Here is a 27,575-nt window from a genome sequence, read left to right as displayed (position 1 = left end):
GAATTTCATTGAATCTGTATATTAATTTGGGGATTATTGCCATGTTAACAATATTAAGTCTTCCAAGCCATCAGTACAGGATATCTTTCCATTTATTTAGGTCTTCTTTAATTTCTTTCAATGATGTTTTACAATTTTCAGTGTATGTGATACTTCTTTTGATAAATTTTTTTCTGTGTATTTTATTATTTTTGATGCCTTAGGAATTGTTTTCCTAATTTCATTTTCATAGTATCTATTGCCAATGTATAGAAATTGAACTGATGTTTGCATATTGATCTTGTATCCTACCACTTGGCTAAATTTGTTTTTAAATTCCAATAGTTTTGTGTGTGGATTCCTTGAAATTTTTTATACACAAAATTACATTATTAGCAAGTAGAGATAGTTTTACTTCTTTCCAATCTGGATCCCTTCTATTTTGTTTTCTTGCCTAATTGCCCTGGCTAGAGCCTCCAGTACAGTGTTGAATAGAAATGGTGAGAACAGGCACTTTTGTCTTGTTTCAAACTCAGGATGAAAGTTTTCAGTCTTTCACCACTAAGTATGATATTAGCTGTGGGGGGTTTTGCAGATGACCTTTATCAGTTGGTTAATTTTTCCTTCATTCCTAGTTTATTGAGTGTATTTGCATTCAAGAAATATTTATTGAGCACCTACTATGTGTCAGGCATTGTTCTAAGTGCTGGGGACACAGCAATGAACAAAATAGAAGCTAGCATGATAATGGCAGAGAAAGACCTTAAACAAACACAAACTATGTCAAGTGGTGAGACATATGGCTCACGTGTGTGTGTGTGTGTGTGTGTGTGTGTTTTAAGTGTACTGGATACAGTGACTCATATCTATAATCCCAGGATTTTGTGAGGCCAAGGCAGGATTGCTTGAGGCCAGGAATTTGAGACCAGCATAAGCAACATAGTGAGACCCCATCTCTATAGAAATAAATAGCCAGGCATGGTGGTGCACACCTGTAGTCCCAGCTACTTGGGAGGCTGAGGCAAGAGGATAGCTTAAGCCCAAGAGATCAAGGCGGCAGTGAGCTATAATCATGCCACTGCATTCCAGCCTCGGTGACAGAGCAAGTCCCTGTCTCAAAAAGTGTACACATGCACACATAAATATGGACAACCACTGGAAAGATACACAAGACATGAGTGACAGCAATTGACTCTGAGGTGGCCACAGTGGCTGCAGCTGGCATGAGAGGGAGGCTCCCTGGCAATTCTTCACCCTCCTTTGGCAACTTTTGAATCTGATACCATTAAATGTTGTATCAGTCTATTCTCACATTGCTGTAAAGAACTACCTGAGACTGGGTAGTTTATAAAGAAAAGAGGTTTAATTGACTCACAGTTGCACAGGCTGTATAGGAGGCATGGCTGGGGAGGCCTCAGGAAACTTTACAATCTTGGTGGAAGGTGAAGCAAGCACATCTTCATATGGTGACAGGAGAGACAGAGAGAGAGAGAGAGAGAGAGAGAGAAAGCGCTTGTGAAGGGGCAGGTGCGACACACTTTTTCTTTTTTTTTTTTTTTTTTTGAGAGAGAGGGTCTTGCTCTGCCACCCAGGCTAGAGTGCAGGGGCTCAATCTCGGCTCACTGCAACCTCCACCTCCCGGGTTCAGCCTCCCAAATAGCTGGGATTACAGGCATGTGCCACCACACTGGGCTAATTTTTTTATATTTTTAGTAGAGACTGGGTTTTGCCATGTCGGCCAGGCTGGCCTCCCAAAGTGCTGGGATTACAGGTATGAGCCACTGCACCTAGCCAAAGAAAGTTTTTTTTTCTTTTTTCTTTTTCTTTCTTTTTTTTTTTTTTGAGACAGGGTCTCACTCTGTTGCCCAGACTGGAGTGAAGTGGCGCAATCTCAGCTTACTGCAGCTCTGACTTCCCAGGCTCAAGCAATTCTCCCACCTCAGCCTCCACAGTAGCTGGGACTTTAGGCATGAGCCACCATGCCTGCCTAATTTTTGTATGTTTTGTAGAGACAGGGTTTCACCATGTTGCCCAGGCTGGTCTTGAACTCCTGGGCTCAAGTGATCTGCCCACCTCGGCCTCCCAAGTTCTAGGATTACAGGCTTGAGCCACCATACCCAGTTTGTGCTACACACTTTAAACAACCAGATCTTGTGAGAACGCACCGTCACGAGAACTGCAAGGGGGGAAATCCACCCCCTTGATCCAATCACCTCCTACCAAGTCCCTCCCCCAACATTGGGAATTACAATTCAACATGAGATTTAGGTGGGGACACAGAGCCAAACCATATCAAATGTTTGAGCTAGTCCAAAAAGATGCTGTTAACACAATGTTCGCTTTTACTAAAGATTCAGAAATACAAAGGTACCAAACCAACAGAAAGGCTTTTGTTCACCCGGCGTCAAGGCCACAGGTGAGACCTGGAAGCTGCTGGGGAGCATCTCACACTGTGCCACAGTCTTCTGCAGGGCCAAGTAGCTATTGGAGAAGAAGATGCTTTGGCTTTTGGTCCAATGGTTAATTTTGCAGGAAAAACAAAAGGGTGGGAAAGCTGTGTTAAATCACCCATAGATGTGATGTTAGGAGAAAGTCAGGCAGCATAGGGGTTAATGGTACAAAATCCAAATCAATCAACCCAGACTTGAATCCTGGCTCCACCAGTAGCCATTCTGGGCCCCTGTTCCTTCATCTGCAGATGGGACAAAGGTTAAATGAGCTGGTATATGGCAGCACCCAGTCCAATGCTCAGCACACAGGTGTAGCTGTTATTAGAAACAGGTGAATTACCCCCAAAGTTAAATGGCATCAGACCTTCTTCAGGAAAGAGAATTCCAGGGTCAGCTCTAGGTCGTCCCCCTCCAGTTCTCATTCCAGCATGGTGAGTGGTCATGATTCAGCCCGAAGCCTTCCAGAGACCCTTGACCTGCATACTCAATATGCTCCCTTCACAAAGGCAAGGATGTTCCCATCCAAATCGTTAGGTAACACATTTCAGCACTTAAAGCTTAAGCATTTAATTATTCTGAGCTACCACTTAACCAGAGTAATTCTCAAATTGGCAGAAAAGCTTCATGAGGGGAGAGGAGGAACGAGGAAGAGGTGATATTATTTTGGTTTGTTTTTTCCTGCCGTCTCTCTGGCTTGTTTCTAGGAGAAAAACAAGTGGACGTGTTCCAAGACTCCCAGCAGTGGGAGGGACGTCAGATTAGTGCACAAACGTCTGCTTTAACTGTAATGTAGAGGAAATACAAGGAACTTGCATTAAATAAAAGATGCCCACAACACTACCAGACATACAGTAAGTGGTAACGAGTTCTGAGGGCCAGCCTGGCTGACACATTCCAATTTTGCATTTGAGGGGAAAAGTACTGTTCTCTGAGGGACAAGAGTGAAACCAGAAGGGGACCAGAATATAGCTCTACTTTCCCAGGGTAGCATTGAGGGGATAGGTTGGCCAATAGTGGGCGTGAGAGATCACAGCTGGAGGAGATTTAGGGGATTAAGGAGGTGCGGTGCTGACATAATTACTCAGGTAGCCTTGAAGAGTTGCTTCAAAGAATGGAGAGCCTCCCTCCCCAGCACCTGTAGGCATTCATAGTACCCATTTATTTCTGAGTGGTAGGAAATTTCCATAATTAATACTTGAGAGAGAGAGAGAGAATACGAAAGAAGGATGAGGAGCTGTCTCCAGCAGGTGACTCTGCGAGAGGGAAGGATGAGGAGTGAATAGAGAAGCTGGCAGAAGGCACCCCCGTCTCCCTCCTGACTCTCCCTACTTAGGAAGCCAGAGGAGACACACAGGAGGAGGCCACAGTTCTCACAGCCCCCAAAGGGAAAACATAGTTACCCTCCACAACACCAGGAAGTGACCCAAAGCGCTGAAATCAGCTACCCGAGTAGCGAAACCTAAGTCATGGTTGCTGTTCTGCCCCCACAAGGGGAGCAGTCACCAGCTGTTCATCGCGACAGAGCAGATGCACTCAAACCCCGGTGCCCTGTGCCAAGACGTGCCCACTTCACCTGCAGACCCTCCTTGACCACCCGGCACGCGGCTCTGGGGCTTGATGAAGCCCTGCACCCAAAGTCCCTGGCAGAGGGATGAGTCACGAACTTGGGCCCCGGCAGCAGAGGGCTGGGTCGGCCAAGGCCAGATGGAGCTTGATTTGCAATTTCATCAGCCTGTTCCGCTCTGAGGAAAGGCACGATGTGATCTTGGTCTTGTCTAATTCACAGGCTCGCCCTGTTCTTAAAGGTGAAATTGCACTGTTTGCTAATTCTTCTAGTCCCCCAGAGAACTGGAGCTCAGAGGGATTGTTCTGATGCTGCAAGAGTGAGGAAAATGAAGTTTCGAAAATCAAAGCTGAATACAGGCTATCCCAGAGGAGTCTGCAGAGCGCAGCCTCGGGAGGCCCCGGCCAGGAGGCCTTGGCCCTCCGGGTCCCAACCTGGCGCGCCGGCAGAGGTGCTGTCCCAGCCCGGGCGCTGGCGGCCCATGCACCGCTCCTACCTCGGGCGGACATCCAAAGGGTCACGGCCGCTGGACATGCTGTCTTTTGCAACCCCGGCCCCAGCAGGCCCTTTACAGTGAGGGGTCTCCCGCAAGAGAGGGCAAGAACTATCCTAAGCCCTGCTCGCGGAGGGCGGGAAAAGGGGAAGACGGCTAGGTTGGTCCTGCCCACCGGAAAGTCTGAAGAGTAAGAGTAGCAAGAAGCCTTGGGGCTGCAGGTGGGACCTCAGGGAGCCGTGTCTACGAAGAGGACGCGTGAACACGTCCCTCCTGGAGTTTCGATTCAAAATGCGCCCCAAATGAGGTAGCGCCGCTCTCACTAGGAGCAAAAGATCCGTCCACGTCAATTCCAGAAACCTCGTGTCCCCCAAGCCTGCCCGTCCGCCTCACCTGCCAGGCGGCCGAACTCGCGCGCCCGCAGCTCGCGCAGGCTGCCCGGGCCGTAGCCGTAGCCGTAGCCGTAGGCTAGCCGCGGTGCGCTCGGGTCCCGGGACCCCGCGAAGGTTCGCAGCTCCGGCCCTGACTCCGCCGCCGCGCCGGCCATGGCCCCGGCTAGTCCATCCAGGCTGGCCGGGCCCGGGAAGTGCGCGAAGCCGGCCCCCGGCGACTCCGCCCCCGCCGCGCCTCCCAGGCCGCCAGCCTCCAGTCTCTCGGAATCCGCAGCCTAGGTGTGGCGCCCCGGCCGGACTTTCACTTCTGGCCGGCCCTTTCCCCCAGTGGGCGCGGGAGCGGGTGCCCGTCTTTAAACAACCTCTCGATGGGTCCCACGAAGATGTTTCCAGACCCTTGGAATGCCAAGTTCAAGTTTAGCTATGTCTCGCGGAGAGGCCGGTGGAAGAAGCAACGAGGTGATCTTTCCTGCTCGGCATCGGCATCCTGGAACCCCGCGACCCTCCTCCTCGCAGGGGTCTCAGGACCCTCACCCTCTCAAGCGGGGACCGGCGTCTGGCGGGGGCGGGGTGTGGGGGCGTTCTCGGGTTGCTGCTACCCAGCGGGGCGTGTGCTTGCCGTTTGTTAGAATGCGGCTGAGCAAAGGGTAGAAAAGGGGAAAGATTAGGGGTCCGCGAGGCTAATAAATTCTCAGTGGCTGCACACTGTCGGAACCGGGAAGCTCGGGAGCTTCCCCCGGAGCGGGCCCCGCAGCTGGGATCCACATGAGCTGAGCTTCCCCGCCCTCCCAACCGCATACTGTGCCCTACTTCCTGCCCTTGCCCCCTCAACCCTGCATCCCGCCCCGCACTTCCCGCACGTGGGTGTGGCCGGGCCCTCTCTATTAAGGCAAGAGTGCCCTACGACAAAGCCGCCCCTGTCCCGGACAGAGTGGAATAAGAGCGCCTCCTTCAATCCCCACTCGCGCCTGCACCCAGAGCACCTGGGACACAGCGCTCTGTCTTGGAGAACAGGTGCCTCAATAGGGAGGGCCTGGCCAAATCTATGCGCGGGAAGTGCGGAGCGGGATGCAGGGGTGGGGCGGCAGGTGCAGGAAGCTGAGCCCAGGCCTGCTGTTGGGGGGTAGGGGGAATCTCACGTGTGATCCCAGGTGCGGAACCCGCTGCTGGGAATGGGGTGGAAGCAAAACAGGTACTGCATGCACAGGCGAGGTGCCTCGTGGGGGAATCGAATGTCAGGGATGGTGGATAGTGCGGATAGGCGGCAGGTGCTGGGGCTCAGGGGAGATAACTCAGAGGCAGGCTCGGTGGAGAACCCAAGGCGGGCGACCAGGTGCAGGCGGCCCACAGGCCCTGGAGGCATACAGCGTGGGGACGAGGTGGGAAGGACGCCTATGCCCCAAGAGCTCAACCTGTGCTGCATCCAGGCCAGCAGCCACCCAGGGTATGGGCCGCAGATGCCCTAGGATCCTTGCTGATGCATGATGCATACCAGTGCCCAGCGTGAGAGCCATGGGAAGGCAGCAGGCAGCCCTGGCTCTCCCGCCCAGGCCCCTGATACCAGGCCAGAGAAAGACCCGCCACTAAGAGCTCATTTCCCCCTGGCCAGAGACCCAGGGGTCTGTGGACTGCAGCGCTAGAGTCCATGCCCAGGTACCCGTATTCCTCAGTGGCCTCTGCCCACCGACCACCCCAGCTCTCTCACTGCTGAATGTCCAGGACCTTACTCGACAAACACCCATAGTTGTTGGAGGAGGAGTTAATATACTGATGGATGGATGCAGGCATTTGCTCATTGACATCACTGCCCACCCCACCATCTGCTTGCCTTCTGGCCATGCTTTAAGCAGGCACTTTGGATACTGGACTGTCTTCTGTGAATGTGGCTTTGAGCAGCACTAATAACAAGAGCTAGTTACAGGGCCTCACTGTGTGCCAAGCACTGCACTGTGTACACTCTTACCTGCCCTGGTCGTTCAATGATTAAATATGCAGATCTAGGAGGTGGCTCTTACAGATGGGGAAGCTGAGGCAGAGAGAGGCAGAATAACTTGCACAAGGGCACACAGCTAGAAGACAAGCTAGCATCTGGGAAGTCAGTCTCCAGAGCCCAGGCAGGGAAGTGTGTTTTGCTAACTCTGGTGTGAGCCACTGTGGTTCCCAGGGCCTCAGTTTCCCCATCTAAGTTGAGAGAGGGGTGGAGTTGATCCTCCCAGCAGCTGTTCAGTGTGTCACTCCTTACCCCTCCTTTTAAAGCCCTGCTTCCCGGTGAGAGTCTTCCCTAGGCCAGGGTTTCCAGGCATTCATTTGCATGAATCCCCTAGAGAGCCAATTCAAAGGCAGGTTCTGACTCCTTGAGGTTCTGTGTTTCTAAGTAGCCCAGGTGATGTTGATGCCCCATTCACGAATGGCACTCTGAGGAGGGAGGGCCTAGGTCATTTCCCTGGGAATGTAAGGAGCACCTCTCCTCAAGGAGTTCTGCGGCCAACTAACAAACCACCAGTCTACAGGGGTGCTGCTTCAGACTAGCTCGCCTAGTGATGGACTGGAATAGGCCAAGTCAGTGCAGAACTCCTGAAGGTTATTAAAAATCACTGAGCTACCATTAATCCAGAAATACTTTAAAGCAGTTGGCTATGCCCATCTAGGGCACTGTGTGCTTGGGAGGGTGGATGTGAAGATAGCGCCTACAGCTGAGTAGGAAAATGAACCTACACTAGCCACAAGGCAATGTGGGCTGAGTGCCCAGGCAGCACTGGTTCAGGACGCAGGTATAGGATTGCAAGAGAGGAAGTGGCTACTTCCTAGCAAGGTATCCAGGGAAGGTAGTCCAAAGGAGGAAGCCTTTGAAGTGGGCCACAGCAGTGAGCCAGTCAAGATGGGAGGAGGAGTAGGGAATGTGAGAAACACTGGGAGTCTTGGCCTCTAATTGGCACCCTTAGGTGCATTTCATCAAGATTCCCTGGGCCGCTCCTACCAGAAAGAGACTATCAGAAGTCAGATTGCTCGCTCTCACCCTGCCTAAGCAGAACCTCTATCCCCACCAAGGAATGTCTGACCTGGGAGGAGGAGTGATCTCCTGGGCCCTGTGCTATAGGCTGCCATGGCCACCTCTCACCTGGTCCAGCTGCTGGCCTTGGAGCTTCCAAGCAACCTGAGCTGGTCCATGCTGAGTTCCCAGGAGGCCAGCTTCTGCACCTAAAGTTTACAGCTAGGTAGGAAAACAGCTCTTTCAACTCCCACTTGCAACCCTTTCTCACCTAAGAACTTAAAAAATTATGTGTCTATGAGCCAGTTGGGCAGACAGGTGAGATGCCCTCAATTTTGTACTTTAAATCTCTCCCCGTGTGAATCTTATTCCCTGGTGCAGCCCACTGAGCCTGATTCCTTACCTCCTGATGATGCTTCCCCAAATCCCCTTGCTCCCTGGTTAACAATTCCCACCCCCAGTGTCTCCTAGCAATGGGCTCCATTTGCAAGAATCTCTACTACATACAAAGCGTTCATTCATGTATTCATTCACTCATTCATTCATTCATTCACTCACTCAGCAGAAGATGAATGAGTGCTTGTCAGAGTTAGGCTTGGAGTTGGCGGTAGACAAACAAGGAAAGGCAGGCTTTGGAGCTAGAAAGTGCCCTATGAGTGATTTAGGTAGAACTATCCAATGGCCATGACCAGATTGGATGAGCCTGTGAGAATCGGGAGCAGGGAAACCAGCTATAACCTCTTGCAACTGTTCAGGCTTGAAACACTAGAAAATTCATTTGAAAATTACTAGTGCTTTTGGCAGGGGTATTTATTCAGTGTTCACTGGGCAGCTGCGCCCTGCTGCAAACATGGTAGGCACTGAGAAGACAACAGTCAGCAAGGCAGTCTCTGTGCCTGAGAGGCTCCTGGGATGAGGAAGGAGATAGGTTCATAGTCAGGTCACCCCTCCAGGCTGCAGAGAGCTAGAGAAGAGTCCTTCCCACAAAGGTCCAGGCTCGGGGTAAAGAGCCTCGCAGACCTGGGGCTGCTGGGAGACCTTCCCAGAGGGTCCTGGAGGAGGAGGTGGGGGAGGGACGGTAGCATTCCATACTCAAAGGTCTAGAGGTGCAAAAAGGCTCGGAGAATTCCACATGCAGGACTTTTAATGAAGCTGGAGCACAGACTGTAGCTCTGTGGGGATAAGTGCGACGGGGAGTCAGAGAAGTAAGAGGGGTCAGACTTTCTGGTACAGAGGAGAAAGCTGGCCTTGGTCTAAAAGGGACAGGAACATCCTAGAGTCTCCTCCTGAGAGTGGCTGGATCAGGGGTGTGCTTAGACCCCAGGCAGCAGTGGGGGAGGTGGGAGTAGGGAGGTTGCAGGCAGCCCTGCTGTCAGAAGCTGGGCAAAAGTCCTGGCGAAGAGCAGTGAGGGCCTGGTCTCAGGCCCAGATCGTGCAGAAGTGATGAAATTCAGGGACTAATGGGACTAAGGACTGGCCCAAGGTGACTTGGTGCTGTCAGATTGGGAGACTGAGTGGACACAGGGAGTCTCAGGCATAGGGAGACAATATGGAACCCGGTTCAGGACATCTCGGTGGAGATTCAGGGCTCAAAAGGGACAGAGTGTCTGGGGTTAGAGACTTGAGTCATGTGAGGGGCTTGTGGACAGGTCATCTCAGGACCTCTGAAGTGTTTAGGGAAAGAGGCCAGAGCCCTGGGGACAGTAGCACTTAAAGGGTCTCTGTCTCATGCCACAGGTGGGAAAGTTCAGTTAGAGAAGTGGGGACAGAGCCAGAAGAGAGCACCTTGGCAATATCTAAGGCCATAAGGCCAATTAGGACAAGGGTTAAACTTAAACAATTAGGACAGATTGTTAAACTTGTTGGGTAGGTGGTATGCAGTGGCCTAAGAAGGAACAGCTCTATTATCCAGGTGGGGATGGCAGCTCCACTATAATGGTCAAGTCCTAAATGGTGAGTAATGGTAGAGGTTTTCCCACTGGTGAGCACCCTGAAAACCTTGCCCTCCTAGTCTGGAAGATATTAGGTTGCTGCAAAAGTAATTGCGGCTTTTGCATCAAAATGGCAAAAACTGCAATTACTTTTGCACCAACCTATAGTTGGGGGCTGCAATTATGAGGGATCAAATTTCCCACCAAATATCAGGATAGGGATAGGTATGTCCAAGAAGGCTGAATTTGGTTTGGATAATGAAATTAAGTGTTTCCTACTAGAGTGAAACGAACACTTTTCCAACAATGAGAGCTCACAGACCTGGATATCCTGGTACCCAGGAAGTAAGAAGAGGGCTGGCACAGGAAGCAGTGAGACAGACATAGCATTGGAGCAAGTTTCTCTCCAAAGACTGGCAGAGTGCCCTGGTAGAAACTAAGAGCAGTGGAAAGAAAGATCAGAAACCCCAGGAAGCTCCCTCCCCTAGAGTGACACAAGACCTTTCCTGTGAATAGAAACGAAAAGGGCAGTTCAACATCATGACATGATTGGGAACAAGCCTCCATTATATCTAATGTTTAAAACAACCAAACCCACCAATACTAGGCAGACCACAGGACTGAGAAGGCAGAGGGCCCAGAGCAGCAATCTTCCTGGCGCTGTCTTCCTGGGGGCTTGGCTTCTCCCATGTTCATTCATGAGCAGGTCCACTGGGCCAGGCCAGCTCCTTCTTGGTCCCTTCTGTGCTAGCACCTCCCTCCTACTCTTTGCTTCCTACCCCTTTAACCACCAAGACAGGAATCTCAGATATTCTATTTACTGACTGGCAGATTACATTTGAGAATACTTCCTCCACCAGCCATCAGCATTGTCAAACTCATTCATCCCTGAATTCAGCAAATATGTATTGTCACAAATTTGCTGAATTCAGGGATGCTGTGGACAACAGGAAAACCATCTGATGCGCAGGTGTTTAGGCTTTAGCAGGCTCGTATAGGGGGCTTGCATTGGTTGCCCATCCTGTATCCATTGGCCCCTCTGATTTTGCTTTGGAGAACCACCCCACATTAGAGCAGCTATGTGATCTCGCTGGGACCTACTCTGCCTCGAGGCCAGCATAGGTGATCTCACAACTTGTTACATCAGATGGGCAGGCCCAAGCCACTCAACATGTGGCTTTCCCCTGCCCACTGTGATTAGTTGAGGAATGGTCCAGTCAGAGTAAAGTTAGAGACTTAACGCTAAGAGTTATTTCCTTTGATATTAACAAGGAAAAAAGTAATGTAGGGGCTGTTTGCATTCCTCTTACGGCAATGAGGGAGAACGGCCTCAGGGGAAAGCTGCCATGTGGCCAGGCATGGTGGCTCACCCATATAATCCCAGCACTTCAGGAGGCCAAGACAGGAGGATGGCTTGAGCCCAGGAATTTGAGACCAGCTTGGGCAACATAGTGAAGCCCTGTCTCTATTAAAAATAATAACGGGCCAGGCCCAGTGGCTCATGCCTGTAATCCCAGCACTTTGGGAAGCCGAGGTGGGTGGATCACCTGAGGTCAAGAGTTCGGGACCAGCCTGGCCAACATGGTGAAACCCCGTCTCTACTAAAAATACAAAAATTAGCCAGGCGTGTTGGTGTGTGCCTGTAATCCCAGCTATTCAAGGGGCTGAGGCAGCAGAATCACTTGAACCCAGGAGGTGGAGGTTGCAGTGAGCCGAGATCACGCCACTGCACTCCAGCCTGGGCAACAAGAGTGAAACTCAAATAATAATAATAACAAAAGAAGGCTGCCATGGAAAGGGCAGAGCTAAGCAAACTAGAGAAAGGAAGGCAGAGCCCATATCAAACTGCACCTGAAGCCTATCCCACCACTGAATTTTTTTCAGTCATATGAGCCAGTAATTCCTTTGTGTTTGAGATGAACTTCCTTACAATAGAAGGCATCTATCTGACACAGCATAAAACATACACAAAAATAGAAGATAGAAGGTGACAAGTGCCATAAAAGAAAATTGGAATAAAATATTCCAGAATTCAGAGGAAAAAAAAAAAAGAATACTTGAGAGGTTTACCAAAGGCTCTATGGAGGTGACATGAGCTGAGTTTTACTTAATCATAATAGTACCAGATACAAATTACTGCTGTCTTATTTATATCCCAGGAACCAAACTAGTGTTTTACATATATTGGCTCATTTAATTCTCAGAACAATCCTACACACTGGTCACTGTTGTTCTCCCTTTCTTCCAGAATGAAGCACCCCAGTTCTCTGCTGAGCACATGGGCATATGCAATAAAGATTTAATTTCCCAGCTTCTCTTGAAGCTCGGTTTGGCCACAACAGTAAATTCTGCCTGAGGAGATTAAGCAAAATAGTATGGGACTTCCAAGAAATGTTTTTAAAGCCAGGGGCAGGCCTTTCTTCATGCCTTCTTCCTCTTTGCTGGCTGGAATGCAAAGATCACGGCAGGAGGCCAAGCAGCCATCCTGGAAGGTGACAGCCTCATACTGAGGACGTCAGACAGCAAAATAAGAGCCTGGGTCCTTGACCCTGTAGACATCTCCCTGCCCATCCTGGTCTGTCTGCCTTGACTCCTTTCACATGAGAGAAATAAACTTTTAACTTGTGTAAACCAGAAAGAAAATTTTACAATTTTTTTCACACACAGTTGAATGGAAGCCAGACTCATACACTAATTTTATCTCCACTTTTAGAGATGAGGGGAACAGCTTGCCCACAGTGACAGCCAGTGTGAGCTGGGTTTCTGTTGCCTGACTCATTGGGGTTCCAACCCTCACCTAGACTGCCCTACGAAATACCTAGAACTTGGTCAGGAGAAAAGATAAGAGGGGAAAATGTCAGCAAAAGCCAAAGACTAAGGGTAGCAGGGGCAGAAGTGAGAGTGGGGAGTGAAAGGTGATATAATTTCCCTATTCCACTGAGCAGGAAGAGGCTGCCTTTGCATCCCTCTGTGTTGGGAGGCAGTTTGGGGACAGTCAGCAGGCACCTGGCTGCAGGGGAGCCCCCGCAAGAGCAGCCTTTGTGGAGTTGTTCCTTCCACCCCAGGAGGAGCTTCTCGGACAAAGCATGGCCTCTCTCCTTCACTCTGCTGTCTTCACTCAGTACTGGGTCCCAGATTTTTTTTTTTTTTTTTTTTTTGAGATGGAGTCTCACTCTGTTGCCCAGGATGGAGTGCAGTGGCTCGATCTCGGCCCACTGCAACCTCCTCCTCCTGGGTTTAAGCGGTTCTCCTGCCTCAGCCTCTGGAACATCTGGGATTACAGGCGCCCACCACCATGCCCGACTAATGTTTTTTTTTTTTTTAATTTTTAGTAGAGATGGGGTTTCACCATGTTGGCCAGGCTGGTCTCAAACTCCTGACCTCAAGTGATCCACCCACCTCAGCCTCCCAAATTGCTGGGATTACAGGTGTGAGCCACCATGCCTGGCCCAGGTCCCAGATCTCTGAGTCTACCAGAGTGGGGCTCAGAGTCCTCTATCCACCAACCACATGCAGCCATCCAACATGCTGTCTCTCTTCTGGCCTCAGCCTCATTGTCCTTGGAGTGCCAGTCTCTTGTTTAAGCGTGGCAGAGCCTTAATACTGGACCATCCACTACATGCTAGAAGGGGAAGAACTCCTCACAATGTAACAATTTTTGTATTTGACTTATGGATATGCTCATTCTTTTTTAACAATTCTTATAAGGAAATTTTAAGTATATTAAAAAATTAGAATAGTATGACCACCCCAACACTGCCCAGCTTCATTAATAATCCACACATCTAAAACCCACCTAGTCCTTGACACACACACAATCATTATGAAACAACCCAAGACATAAATTGATTTCATCCATAAATACTGAAATTATGATTCAAGAGAACTTTTTTTTTTTTTTTCTTAAACCAAGGCTGAGGTGGGAGAACTGCTTGAGCCCAGGAGTTCAAGACCAGCTTAGGCAACACTGCAAAACCCAGTCTCTAGAGAAAAAAAAAACAAAACCAATCATAACCACAGCCCCAATGTCATATGTTTAAATGTTGTTTCCTTAATATCATCAAATATCCAGCCAGAGTTCAAATTTGCTTTGTCCCTTAAGCACATTTTTACAAGATTGATTGGCTAGTTCAGATCAAGAGGCAAACAAGGTTCATACATTGCACTAGATTCACATGTCTCAAGTATCTTTCAATCTCCAGGCTTCCCTTCCCTTTTCCTCTTGTAATGCATTTGTTGAAGAATCTGGGTCCCCCTGTAGTCACTCCTCTCCCCATTCCCAGCCCCTGGTAACCACTTACCTGTTTTCTGACCCTATAATTTTGTAGGGCCCACTTTGTACTGATGTACTTCTGACTAGGTGTGTTTATGTTCAAGCAACAGAGCCAAGGCACAAACCTCTATCCTGGCCCTCCTTCTGCTGTGGCCCAACTGCACCCGGAGCTGAGCTCTGTCTCCCTGCCCGTTAATCCTGGAAGCGGGTGCCGAGGAGGGAGAAACAGAAGGGAGGGAGTTGGGGAGGGCAGCTTGTTACATGGACATCAGAGCTGTTCCCACGAGCAGCAACAGCTTTGTGTTAGCTTGGCTCCAATTTGAAAGAAATATTCCAAGGCCATTTTCCCCAACATGTTCTTACCAAAAAAAAACTCCCAGCATGCAGAAAAGTTGAAAGAATTGTACAGTGAACACCCCTTAAGGAGTTTCTACCATTAACATTTTATTTAAAGGCTTTGGGACTCTGAAGTATAATGTTTGTGAAATGCTATGAGCCAGACCCTCCACCCTGAAAATTCCCAGTGTAAATTAATTTGTTAAATGCTCTTAGAATTCCTGCAATAAAGAACACCTATCTAACCTTAGTTATCCCTGTGTTTCCCAAATATATCTTACTTTGGAGCACTTTTTTTTTTAGTACAGTTTTACATCCTGGGAAATGGTGTTTACCATGCTTTAAAAAAAACTGTGGTAAAATAAAGATAACATTTACCATCTTAACCATTTTAGAGTGTACAGTTGAGTCGGCATGCAGCATTCACATAACTGTGCAACCAATCCCCAGGACTTTTTGTCTTGCAAAACTGAAACACTATACCCATTAAACAACTCCTCATTTCCTCCTCCCCCAGTCCTTGGCAACTACCATTCTACTTTGTTTCTATGCATTTGACTGCTCTAGATACTTCATATAAATGGAAGCATAGAGTATTTGTCTTCCAGTGACTGGCTTACTTCACTTAGCATCATGTCCTCAAGATTAATCCATGTTGCAGCATGTGTCAGCATATCTTCCTTTTAGAGGCTGAATAATATTCCACTGTATGAATACACCACATTTTGTTGATCATTCACCCACCGATTGACACGTATTGCTTCCATCTCTTAGCTACTGTGAATAATGGTGCCGTGAGTATGGGCACACAAAACTACCACTAATATTTTACAGTGCTTGCTTCATATCTGTCCATGTGTCCGTCACTCCACCCATCGTATTTTTTATGTATTTCGTAAGTTACAGACCACAGTAACTTCCCTTAAACACGTCAGTATACATATCAATGACCAGCGTTCATTGTTTTTTTCCAAGTCATTTTGAACTGCTGTAGCAATGAGTAATATAGCCTCAAACGCACACATAAACACACAACATGTGCGTCACTACAGAAAACTTTTTCCTGGCAGACAGGAAAGAGCCCATTGTTGGTGATGTCATTTTAATTAAGATAAAACCACCACCACCATTTAGTAATAGCCTGGGGTAACAAGGGCTGCGTCATAGACTGCCACTTTTGCCATCCTGCTCAGAGCAGGGCCATGCCTAACCCGTATCTGGGGATTGCTTCAGATATTATGAATTGCTTCAATATTATGAATTACTATAATTCATAATAATTGCTTCAGATATTATGAATTACAATATGGTTCAAAGGTGCTTTAGCACAAATGCTTTAACATTTGTGAAGACACAAATGTGTAAACACATATGAATTACAATGCAGACTGCCCAGATGTGTAGCAAGTCCTCTGAATGTTTACTAAACTGTAAGGTGATTCCTGAGGAAGATGTTTGAGGACCATTTGGGAAAACTGACAACTTGAAAACTCAGTCTCTCTAGGCAAGGCCTACTTTCAGATAACCTTGGGAGTTCTGTGCTGGGAGGAAAGCTAAAGGACTAAGTTAGGCCTCTGAATCTGCTCTGGAAGCCTGCATGCACTTGGGTCAGAACAAGCCCATGTGTCAATGTGGGTAAAGATTCCTCAGCTGATAAGCAGGGAAATGGGCAGGGCATTTTGGTTTTTGAGGTTCAAAGCTCAGATGCTCACTGCCTTGGTATACACGCACACACACCCCATCCCCCAGCTGAGGGCACAAGAGTATACAGATGCAACAGTCTAAAGTACATTGTCCAAATATGGATGGCCATAAGCCACATGTGGCTATGAAGCACTTAAATGTGGCTAGTCTGAACTGAGATGGGCCCTATAAAATATTTCAGTAACAGGTTATACTGATTATAGGTTGACATAATAATATTTTGGATATCGCGTATTAAAGGAAATATGTCATTAAATTTCACCTGTTTCCTTTATGTGGCTACTTGAAAATTTTAAAATTACATATGTAGCTCACACTATAAAACACAGATTAGAAATATTGTATAGCACTGACCCAGAAACCTCCATTTAGGTAAAACATCTTAACCCCTTTGGAAGCAAAATATGTTAAATAACAGCATAAACTCCCACCAAGAAAATCTTCACCTTCCTCCTTTCAACACATTTATTATATAGAGCTGTCACCGCATTGTCAATCTGCCAAATGGCTCTATGTTCCAACAGGGTTGGAGTAGTCCTCTGCTCACACCAGCCTTCACAGTACTTCCCATGTCTTCCCTGTTAACCTCTCTCCACCCAACACCCAGGCTCCCAACTCTCCTGGCTGCCTCCAGCCCTCAGCTGGCACAACTGACATGCTGTTTCCAGCACCCTTTTCTTCTTTCTGCATCCTCCCTGGGGGACATACATCCCTCATCTCGTGACTTCAGCTATCACATAAATTCAAATGTTTCAGAACTCTATTTTTTACCTCCTACATCTGTCAGTTTAAATGTCAGGATATTTTACTTTCAGTAAAGCCCTAAAAAGACGAATCCATGTACTTTTAAAGAATAAAAGAAATGACTGGCTGCAGCTCAAACCTACAACTGCTTGCGAAACTCTACAATGTCTGGCAGATGCTAGAAAGAAGGGGATCAAGACAGAGCACACTTGGCATGGTATGCTATCTATAGAAAATGTTAAAATAAAAATTAAGTAATCTAGGTTTCCTCTCTTTATTTTCTACGTCTACTCTCTGAAGAGGGCAATAAATTAGGAAACGTCCCAAAGAGGGACAAATGAAGTCCCAAAATAACACAAAATTGGGCAAATCCAGTCATGAAGAAAGAACAGAGGTTCTTAAATTGGGACACACAGAGGCAGGTCTGCAGCTCTAGGAATCTCTGAACGTATGTGCAAAGTTCTGGGTGTGTGTGCATATGTTATATAACAAAGTGAAGGGTCCATAGCTTTCACCGCATTTCAAAGGGTCTAGCACTGAAATAAGGACTACTGCTATGTGACTTAAAAAATGAAACTCAGGCTGGGCGCAGTGGCTCACGCCTGTAATCCCAGCACTTTGGGAGGCCGAGGCAAGCAGATCACCTGAGACGAGGAGTTTGAGACCAGCCTGGCCAACGGTGAAACCCAGTCTCTACTAAAAATACAAAAATTAGCTGGGCATGGTGGTGTGTGCCTCTAGTCCCAGCTACTCAGGAGGCTGAAGAAAGAGAATCGCTTGAACCTGGGAGGTGGAGGCTGTGACAAAGCAAGACTCCATCTCAACAACAACAACAACAAAAAACCCAGAAACTCAGTTCAGTTATGAAGGTAAAGATGACCTGTTCACATGATAATATTTTAAGATACCAGTGACTGCAAGCATGTAGTTATTAAGTCCATTACAGTGCACATTTATTGATTCTGTGTATCTTCACAGTGTGATCTTCACCACAGCTTGCAAAGTGTAACCACTCAGCACCTTCTGCTTCCTTCTGCTCAGTTTTTCCACTGCAATTCTTCCAGCATAATTTTCTGATAGCCAGTGTATGACTTTGGCTAAAACAAAGAGAAATCATGAAATGTTTTTCTAATTAATGGTGTAAACATGAATGGAAGTTAAAACCTGAAAATTGAAATGTACAGGTGTTAAAATAGCATCATTAACATTTTAGCCATTTTATTTTAACCTGGAAAATATTTTACTATATTCACTTAAAACTGCAAAGCTAAATTTTAATCTTACTCACTGGCAATAACATCACCAAAACAAGCAAGACACAGACAATGAATCTCTGTCAAATGTTGTTTAAAAAAAAACAAAAAATAAAAATTTTTTAAATGAATGTTGTTTTAATGATCAATGGAATTTCATGAAATGGATATTCAAGTTAGCCTTTTAGATAACATTACTAAATTTATAACAATTTTAACTTTACAATATATTCTAGATTATTTTATTCTTTTGACATCCCTGTGAGGTGGATGGAATTGCATTTTTACTACTGGGTAAAGAAAGACTATGACAGATTTAATGTACTGCACAATGAAAGAGTCTTGGTCTCCAGTGTGACCTCTAACTGCGTAACCTTGGGCAAGACCATCTTATTAATGCTCCCTACCCCCTACCTCCCCAGCCCTTTAAAAAGGCAGACCCAGAATGTTACCAACGTATGTTAGGAACAAATTTCTATGAAAATACAACATCTTCTATAAATTTAACCTGCAAATTAGCTTCCCAAACCAAAAAGGAATAAAGTGAAAAACCTAAGTAGGTTTTAGGGCAGTAAACACTGAAAACAATACCAGAGCACACACATTACACTTTCATTTGCTGACAGTCCCTGTCACCAGATGCACTCTCATGATTAAAAGGGAAGAATGAAGTCATGAAACCCATTTTAAAAATCAGTCCTCCTGAACCTATGCAACAAGATGACTGCGTGCCCTTACAAATAGTCACTCTGGCTGGGCTGCTGTGCCTCAACTGTTTTCTGAAATTATTCTAGAGAAAATGCTTCCATATTATGCAGACCATGATTTGAGTACTCTCAATGACAGCTCATATTCCTTTGAGGATGAATCTGACTGTTGAAAGCACCCGGAAGTAAGCTTTATAATAAATATAAATGGCAAACTTAATAGATATGAATGGCAAGCTTTAAAAAGAGGAAACGATTGAAATAAGTAATATTATAAAAGGCATTATAATTTGTTTTCTTGCATCACTAGTAAGCTAGTTCTGAACACAATTCCTACAGAGAAGTTCCAAGAACATTTTAAGTGATAGCAACATCACTGGAATCTCAATTATTATGGATTAAAGTTATCTCGTTTCATTAAAAGAATGATTTGATGTAGTGAAATCACTGAAATAAACATATGTGGTATAATTCTTTCCAAGGGAGCTACTTTGAGGAACAGTACTTGTTTGGCTATGTAAGCTTTGAGATAGTGGGTTTCTTTTTTTTTTTTTGGTAATGTCCTTTAAATACAGAATATTAACATGTCACATTTAAGAAGATAGGGAGTTTGGCAAACCAACCTAAAGGGTAGTGTTTGCTTATATTACCTTTGTAAATCTTATTACTAGCAAAAGCTTTCATTTGAAAGGTACTTGGAACTTGGTAACTGAAATATTAGCAATCCAAATAATATAATATGTTAAGTCACGCATTAGTTCCATCTTACAAATCCTAAGTCACCATAATGACCAAAGAAAAAAACAACCCCTTCAGACAAAAAACTCAAATTCTATACATGTTCCCTTCTTGCGCTTTCTAAGGGGCTTCCCACCAGTGTCCCACATGGGGGCCATTGAAGAGGTCTTCACACCAGGTTAGAGGTGAAGGGAGCACTGTGGGCAGGCAAAGTGGAAGGAAGGGGTGCCCAGGAAGAGAGAAAATTTCAAATGCCTGAAGCATGGAATTTCAACAGATTTCTTCCCTCTTCAGCAAGCCAACAGCACAAACTAGTTCAACTGCTAAACCCAGCCCAGAGAGGCAGGAGAGAAGCCACGGGGGCATGGCAATATCTCATTTTAATAAATATAATTATAATGAGCACTAACATGCTTGGCTGACATGGAGACAAGATCTGCTGGATGAAATATGTTTTAAGACATTGCTCACAAATCTCTCTCCATTAAGCACTCACCCTCATCATACTGTCATTTGAAATTGCTATTTGAAATTGTATTTTCAACAGTACAGACATACGAAGGTTGAAAAAGCCTAAGAAAACATAACACAGAATGATATTAGTAGCTTTCTGAACGTTTATACTTTTTTGTGGGGGACAGGCTCTCATTCACCCAGGCTGGACTGCAATGGTGTGATTATGGCTTGCTGCAGCCTCAACCTCCTGGGCTCAAGTGATCCTCCCACTTCACCCTCCCAAGTAGCTGGGACCCACAGTCATGCACCATCACACCTGGCTAATTTCTTTTATTTTTGGTAGAGACCATGAGCCAACACACCCAGCCACATTTAGGCATTTTTAAATAAAATGTGGGCCAGGCACAGTGGCCCATGCCTGTAACTCTAGCACTTTGGGAGGCCAAGACAGGAGGATTGCTTGAGCCCAGGAGATGGAGACCAGCCTGGCCAACACAATGAAACCCCATCTCTACTAAAAATACAAAAAAAATTAGCCGGGCATGGTGGTGCGTGTCTGTAGTCCCAGCTATTTGGGAGGCTGAGGTAGGAAGACTGATTGAGCCTGGGAGGCAGAGGTTGCAGTGAGCTGGGATCTTGCCACTGCACTCTAGCCTAGGTGACAGAGTGAGACCCTGTCTCACACACACACATACAAAAAGAATAAAACCTGTAAAAGGGTAGATCAAAAGTGATCCCTGCTGTCTAGGTGGGTGGGATGGGGAGGAGGTTGTAAACAGCAGGTGCTCTATGCCAGCTCAGGTGGCAAATGCATGAGGCCCAGAGCATGAGCCTTGCTATGCCTGAAAGCTCCACTATAGGATCTTTTGAGGTAAAGGGCTCAATCATAAGGATACGGCTACCAAAGTGCAATCCAGAATATTTTTAAAAATCACAAACATTTTGAATCAAATTAAGAATCTACTGTAGTCAAATTCTACAACACACCATTATGAAAATCACTTTCATCTCAAATGGTTGTTTATAAAAATAATATTATGCACGCAAGCAATTTGGTCGAGCAAACTTTTAAAAATCAAGTGCAATATATCAGTTTCAGATTACCACATGTATCAATTTCAGATTACCACAAAACAAAGTGGTAGACACGACGAATACAGATATATGTCCCTCTCCATGAAAATGTGGCATAAAATTTGCCACGAAAGACCCCACAATTTCTAGTTAATGTGATGGAAACAAAAATAGGAAAGAAATACCTTTGACTTGTTTCTACACAGTGGGTCCAGTCATTTATTTCTGGAACTTGATCAGTCTTTTTCCAGGTATATAAGCAAATCTTTCCACACTCCAATCCTACTGCAACCACATATCTGTTTTTAAGGGAGGGGGACAACAGTGATTAACTTAGCATGAAATTGTTATCTCCGTCATTGCTCTAAAGTAGTTCTTCACAGTGTCCCAACTGTCCCTGCCTTACAAAAGACTCTGCAGGCATCAGCCCAGGACATGCTGCACTGCTCTGCTGTGTCCTCAAGGAGCCTCCTCTTTACAGGGGCTGCACACAGATTTATCTGTGTCCTCTGCTGACAAAGCCCATGAGCCAGTGTTTCCCCAGCTGGCTGCAGGGACCCTTGTTCCACTGAAGATGCTTGTTACAGAGAAAGTATTATAGTCCTAGATTTGGTGAAGTAAGAATCTTTGAGCCACATTCCTAACCTGTATTTTATATTCTGAATCATTAGATTCTATCAATTTAAAAATTATTATGAGAAACATAAGCATTTTGGAAAAGACAGTAACTCAGGCCAGGCACGGCGGCATACACCTGTAATCCCAGCACTTTGGGAGGCCGAGGCAGGTGGATCACCTGAGGTCAGGAGATTAAGACCTGCCTGGCCAACATGGTGAAACCCCATCTCTACTAAAAATACAAAAAAATGAGCCAGGCGTGATGGCACATGCCTATAATCCCACCTACTTGGGAGGCTGAGGCAGGAGAATCGCTTAAACTCAGAAGGCAGAGGTTGCAGTGAGCAGAGATCATGCCACTGCATTCCAGCCTGGGCAACAGAGTGAGACTCCATCTCAAAAAAAAAAAAAAAAAGAAAAAGAAAAAAGACAAAGAAAAAAAAAAGACAGTAACTCAGAGGCTAGGAGAATTCAAAAATGAAATGACATGAGGGCTACATATTAAGAAACCAAGTGGTCCTCTTAAAACTAAGCCCCACACAGAGACTGACCGTTGAGAAGGGTGGAGCGCTGGGCAGATGCTGACAGCTGTCACAGCCCCACCCACGTCCAGGACTGAGGAGCAGGGGCCAATGTTGTGCTCAATACAGTCATCAGTGGAGTCGCACTCACCCCAGACAACCACCTAATACAGACAGATCACACACTGTAAAGCCTTCTCTTTGCAAGGTTTCTAGCAATGTACTACAGTTTCACTGGCAAAGATAAAACAAAGTATTTGCTCTGGTATTTTTAAAAATGCATCACTACATTCGTGTATGATGTGCCAGGACTTGAGAACATTTCAAGCATCACAAAGAAGGTACAGTACAGCAGACATGCATCTCTGAGAGCTCGTCTTGATCCAAAGACAAAGCATTCCTGCCCAGAGACCACAGAGAGGTGTCTAACCTGCCTTCTATACTCACAAATTGGTTCTGATCCAGTGGAGTCCCATCAGTAGGCTCACGCACTTCCCCAAGAAGCTACCACAAAATAGTTTAAGAACTAATCAGCTTTCGGGCTGGGTGTGGTGGCTCATGCCTGTAATCCCAGCACTCTGGGAGGCCGAGGTGGGTGGATCACCTGAGGTCAGGAGTTCAAGACCAGCCTGGCCAACATAGTGAAACCCCTTCTCTACTAAAAATATAAAAAATAAGCAGGGCGTGGTGGCGGGTGCCTGTAATCCCAGCTGCTAGGGAGGCTAAGGCAGGAGAATCGCTTGAACCTAGGAGGCAGAGGTTGCAGTGAGCTGAGATCGTGCCACTGCACTCCAGCCTGGGCAACAAGAGTGAAACTCCGTCTCAAAAAAAAAAAAAAAAAGAACTAATCAGCTTTCTAGCTCTTCCTCTACACTGTCCATTGCTCAGGGAATCTACTCAGCTATGAGGAAAACCTGACCTAGATGATACCCCTCATGAAATGAGGCTTCCCTGGAAACTCATGCCTCAAGGATGTGTGAATGGTCACAAAGAAATGGAGAGTGGGCTGGGCGTGGTGGCTCACACCTATACTCCTACCAGTTTGGGAGGTCGAGACGGGTGGACTGCTTGAGGCCAGGAGTTCAAAACCAGCCTGGCCCACATGGTGAAACCCCGTTTCTACTAACAATACAAAAAATTAGCCAGGCATGGTGGTGGGTGCCTGTAATCCCAGCTACTCAGGAGGCTGAGGCAGAAGAATCGCCTGAACCTGGGAGGCGGGGGTTGCAGTGAGCCAAGATCACACCACTGCACTCCAGCCTAGGCAACAAGAGTGAAACTCCATCTCAAAAAAAAAAAAGAAAAAAGAAATGGAGAGAGAAATGAAGTGGACAACAGTAGCAAAATGCAGAACCAAAGCAAGATTCTGAGCAGAAGGCTTTGTCCAAGCAAGCAGAAGTACATTTCAGAGAATGCCCAGCGAATGCTGCTTTGTCTGCTGGATCCCTGACCTATCCCTGAGAGTAGCAGCTGGACCATGTTCTATAGGCATGTGATATGGTTTGGCTGTGTCCCCACCCAAATCTCATCTTGAATTGTAGTTCCCATAATCCCCGTATGTTGTGGGAGGGACACAGTAGGAGGTAATAGGATCATGGGGGTGGTTACCTCCATGCTCTTCTCATGATAGTGAGTGAGTTCTCACGAGATCTGATGGTTTTATAAGAGGCTTCCCCCTTTTGCTCAGCACTTCTTTCTCCTGCCACCACGTGAAGAAGGATGTGTTTGCTTCACCTGCTGCCATGACTGAGTTTCCTGAGGCTTCCCCAGCCCTGAGGAACTGTGAGTCAATTAAACCTCTTTCCTTTATAAATTACCCAGTCTCAGGCAGTTCTTTATAGCAGCGTGAAAACAGATTAATACAGTATGACTGTGGGGGACAAAAGCAGTCCTTCTTCCTCAGCATCGAGCACAGCACAGGCACACCAATGCCAAGAAAGAAAGAGCAGGCAAATGAACAGAAGGGAGGGTCTGAGACGTAAAGTCTGCCATAGAGGCTGACATGAAAGTGTTTAGCCTGAGTGACACCCTGCCTGTGCTAGCCCTCCACTTCAGTGATCTGTACCTTGTCTGTGACTAAAGAAGGCAGGGAGAGGAATGGCAACACTAAACTGCTTCACCACCTCCAGTCTGTAGGAACAAAAGGATATTTTAAAGAGTATGAAAACAAAGGAAAGACCAGAGGTGAGGTGGACATTTCCCAGAGAACAAAGGTGAAGGTCATGTTGGAGAACATACTCCGAGGCTGGGTGTGGTGGCTCATGCCTGTAATTCCAACACTTTGGGAGGCCAAAGTGGGAGGACTGCTTGCGCCCAGGAGTTTGGGACCAGCCTGGCAACATGGCAAGACCCCATCTCTACACAGTTAAAACAACGGCTGGGCGTGGTGGTGAGCACCTATAGTCCCACCTACTTGGGAGGCCAAGGCTGAGGTGGGAAAATTGCTTGGGCCCAGGAGGTCCAGGCTGCAGTGAGCCGTGACTGTACCACTATACCTGAGATCCTGTCTCAAAAAAAAAAAAAAAAAAAAAAAAAAATTCCTAGCTACTTTGTTTTGACTTTTTTTAAAGCTTGGGTCAGTCATACTCCACCCACTTCTAGCACCAAATGAAAAGGTAACAATCATTTATTACAGAAAAATGTTAAATTCATAAAAGTAAGAAAACTAGAAAATAGTTTTTCCCTTATTCCCCTACCTCCCACTGCCCTCCTGGTTTCTTGGTCTTGATTAATTTCATTTATTATTCTTCTTCCACTGGGACCATTTGCTGAAGGTCATATGTCTGAAAGGTCTTCTCCTCATATTTTTGACATTTCAGAGAAATTTACTTATAGAATTTAACAAGAAAAGTCTTTTTTTATATGTACATATATGAAAAACAGAAAGGAATACATAGCTGATTTTTAAAAGCTGTAACAGAAAGGCAGGATTATGTGTTTTTTATTCAAACATACCTACAAAAATATTATTTTTACATTTGAAAAAATATTAAGTTTTTAAATAATTACCTTTTTGTCTCGACTCCCAGTGAAGAAATACTTGCTATCAGGACTCCAATCACAAGACCAAATAATTCTACTGTGCACAGAAGTAATTTTGTTGGTGAAGGCAAAAAGACTAAAAACTGGCTCTGAAAGAAATATGTATACACTATTCACAAAGCAGAGAAAGCTGGGTTTTTACCTGTTAGGAAGTGATGTTTAAGTGCCATATACACCATATGACTTAATACTCAATTTATATGCACTGACTTTCGAAATAGACTGAAGCCAGGCAACCAACCCCTCACCAGAAGGCTGTGGACATAGCTATTTTTCTAGTAGGGAATGCTTTTGTACTGACTGGTCACTCTCTAGTGACTGATGACAAACATCTTCCAAACACTCAACTGAAGTTCAACTCACGCCTATAGAAGAAACCTCAAGCTATTTAGCCTTACTCAAAGTAGGCAGATTTGCATATTAGGCTATAGAAAAAAGATTAATGCACCACTTAATGTTTAAAAAAAGAAATCTTAAGAAAATATTTTCCTTTTAAGTATAAGGCAACTTCTAGCCCTTATATGGACTAAACCTAACACACCTAACTGTTGGCTAGGCATGGTGGCTCACACCTATAATCCCTGCACTTTTGGGAGGCAGAGGCGGGTAGATCACCTGAGGTCAGGAGTTCAAGACCAGCCTGCCCAACATGATGAAACCCCGTCTCTACTAAAAATACAAAAAATTAGCCAGGTGTGGTAGCAGGCGCCTTTAATCCCAGCTACTTAGGAGGCCGAGGCAGGAGAATCGCTTGAACCCAGGAGGCGGAGGCTGCAGTGAGCTGAGATCATACCACTGCACTCCAGCCTAGGGAACAAGAGGGAAACTCTGTCTCAAAAAAAAAAAAACACCCCTAAAAAACAAAAACCACATAACTGTTTATGAGGAGGGAATAAGAGTGTATCTATTATTACTCCATAACCCATAAAGATATAACAAATTAATAAATACGTTATTAATACAATTTTTTCTTTTTGCAGGAGGATGAAGTCTCACTCTAATGCCCCAGCTGGAGCGCCGTGGTGGGATCTCCACTCACTGCAACCTTCATCTCCGAGGTTCATGCAATCCTCCTGTCTCAGCTTCCTGAGTAGCGGGGATTACAGGCATGCACCACCATGCCTGGCTAATTTTTACTTTTTTTTTAGTAGAGATGGGGTTTCACCATATTGGCTAGGCTGGTCTCAAACTTCTGACTTCAAATGATCCACCTGCCTTGGCCTCCCAAAGTGGTGGGATTGCAGGTGTGAGCCACCGCACCCGTCCAACTTTAACTTATTTTTTATTTTGTTGAGACAGAGTGTTGCTCTGTCGCCTAGGCTGGAGTGCAATGGCGCCATCTTGGCTCACTGCAACCTCTGCCTCCCGGGTTGAAACGATTCTCCTGCCTCAGCCTCCCAAGTAGCTGGGATTACAGGCGTGCACCATCATGCCCGGCCAATTTTTTGTATTTTTAGTAGAGATGGAGTTTCATCATGTTGGCCAGGCTGGTCTTGAAGTCCTGACCTCAGGTGATCCGCCCACCTTGGCCTCCCAAAGTGCTGGGATCACACGCATGAGCCACTGTGCCTGGCCGACTTTAGCTTTTTAAACAGTAAATGCTGCATGTTAGGAAAAGATTAGTGACGCAAAAGAAAGCAGTCTGTTCTAAAACATATTGCTGAGTATACTTTACAGTCCCTGGGTGTTCTCTAAAACACAAGAAACAAACAGACCAGAAATATCACAAAACCAAACTGTATGCAAGTCTTATCAATGGAAAAATTAAAAACAGGATTAAACAATGCAAATATACTTTAAACACTCTCTAGAACTTATCCACCAAAAGAATTGGGGGAACAGGAATAGGCCACTGCCCCAACTACACAAAGGTTTTTAGTCTTCTTTTTTTTTCAGTTTATGACAGGTTCAGAGTAGAATGTGGGTAGGTGGGCTAACACCTTGCTCAGGGGTCATGTTATCCAGAGGGATGCCTAATATGCCCTTCTCAATGAAGGAGGTGACTGGAGAGGGTAGGAAAAAGCTAAGGATAATGGTTTCCTCTACATTTCATAATTTAAAATAGTACTATATTAATAAAATAGTTCAGAGAGAAGAAACCACTCAACCATGAGTTTTCTCAGTTGTATCTTCATTATTCCTGTCCCATAAAATCCTAGCTCAGGATACATCATCCATTAGGTTTTGTGGTAGCATTCTATCACCATTTGCAAAACCTAACTTCCTACATACAGATGTTTATGTTTCTTGAACTGAGATATCTGAATGCATGCCATCTTGACTACATAATCACAAGTAGGTCAACCCAAAT

General features: G+C 45.9%; 2 protein-coding genes and 1 long non-coding RNA gene across 5 annotated transcripts in view; 1 reads left to right on the top strand and 2 right to left on the bottom strand.

Annotated features, from left to right (window-relative positions):
• The window catches only part of MOCOS (molybdenum cofactor sulfurase), a 75,219-nt gene extending 70,015 nt beyond the window's left edge, over positions 1–5,204 (bottom strand). The window contains exon 1 of one of the 2 annotated variants that reach the window (XM_054461337.2): positions 4,880–5,204. In XM_054461337.2, the coding sequence (XP_054317312.2) occupies positions 4,880–5,033 (154 nt within the window). In that variant the 5' untranslated portion in view covers positions 5,034–5,204. Of the gene's footprint in view, positions 1–4,002; positions 4,813–4,879 lie in introns of those variants that run through there. The other variant, XM_063653600.1, reaches the window with a different exon arrangement.
• A 38-nt stretch (positions 5,205–5,242) lies between these two features.
• On the top strand, positions 5,243–12,436 carry LOC129019146 (uncharacterized). Its single transcript, XR_008495530.2, has 2 exons — positions 5,243–5,337; positions 12,047–12,436. It is a non-coding gene; the product is annotated as an uncharacterized LOC129019146 (long non-coding RNA).
• Positions 12,437–16,562: 4,126 nt separating this feature from the next.
• The window catches only part of ELP2 (elongator acetyltransferase complex subunit 2), a 45,870-nt gene continuing 34,857 nt past the window's right edge, over positions 16,563–27,575 (bottom strand). Inside the window, exons 19-22 of one of the 2 annotated variants that reach the window (XM_054461484.2) lie at positions 25,232–25,353; positions 22,253–22,386; positions 21,269–21,382; positions 16,563–17,952 (exon numbers count right to left, since the gene is read on the bottom strand). In XM_054461484.2, coding sequence (XP_054317459.1) covers positions 17,796–17,952; positions 21,269–21,382; positions 22,253–22,386; positions 25,232–25,353 — 527 coding nt within the window. In that variant the 3' untranslated portion in view covers positions 16,563–17,795. The remainder of the gene's footprint in view (positions 17,953–21,268; positions 21,383–22,252; positions 22,387–25,231; positions 25,354–27,575) is intronic. The other variant, XR_010124169.1, reaches the window with a different exon arrangement.

The sequence above is a fragment of the Pongo pygmaeus genome, chromosome 17 (genome assembly GCF_028885625.2).
Source record: "Pongo pygmaeus isolate AG05252 chromosome 17, NHGRI_mPonPyg2-v2.0_pri, whole genome shotgun sequence".
Classification (NCBI taxonomy): domain Eukaryota; kingdom Metazoa; phylum Chordata; class Mammalia; order Primates; family Hominidae; genus Pongo; species Pongo pygmaeus.
Note: the sequence above shows the minus strand (reverse complement) of the source record. Positions and strands in the feature narration are given on the sequence as shown.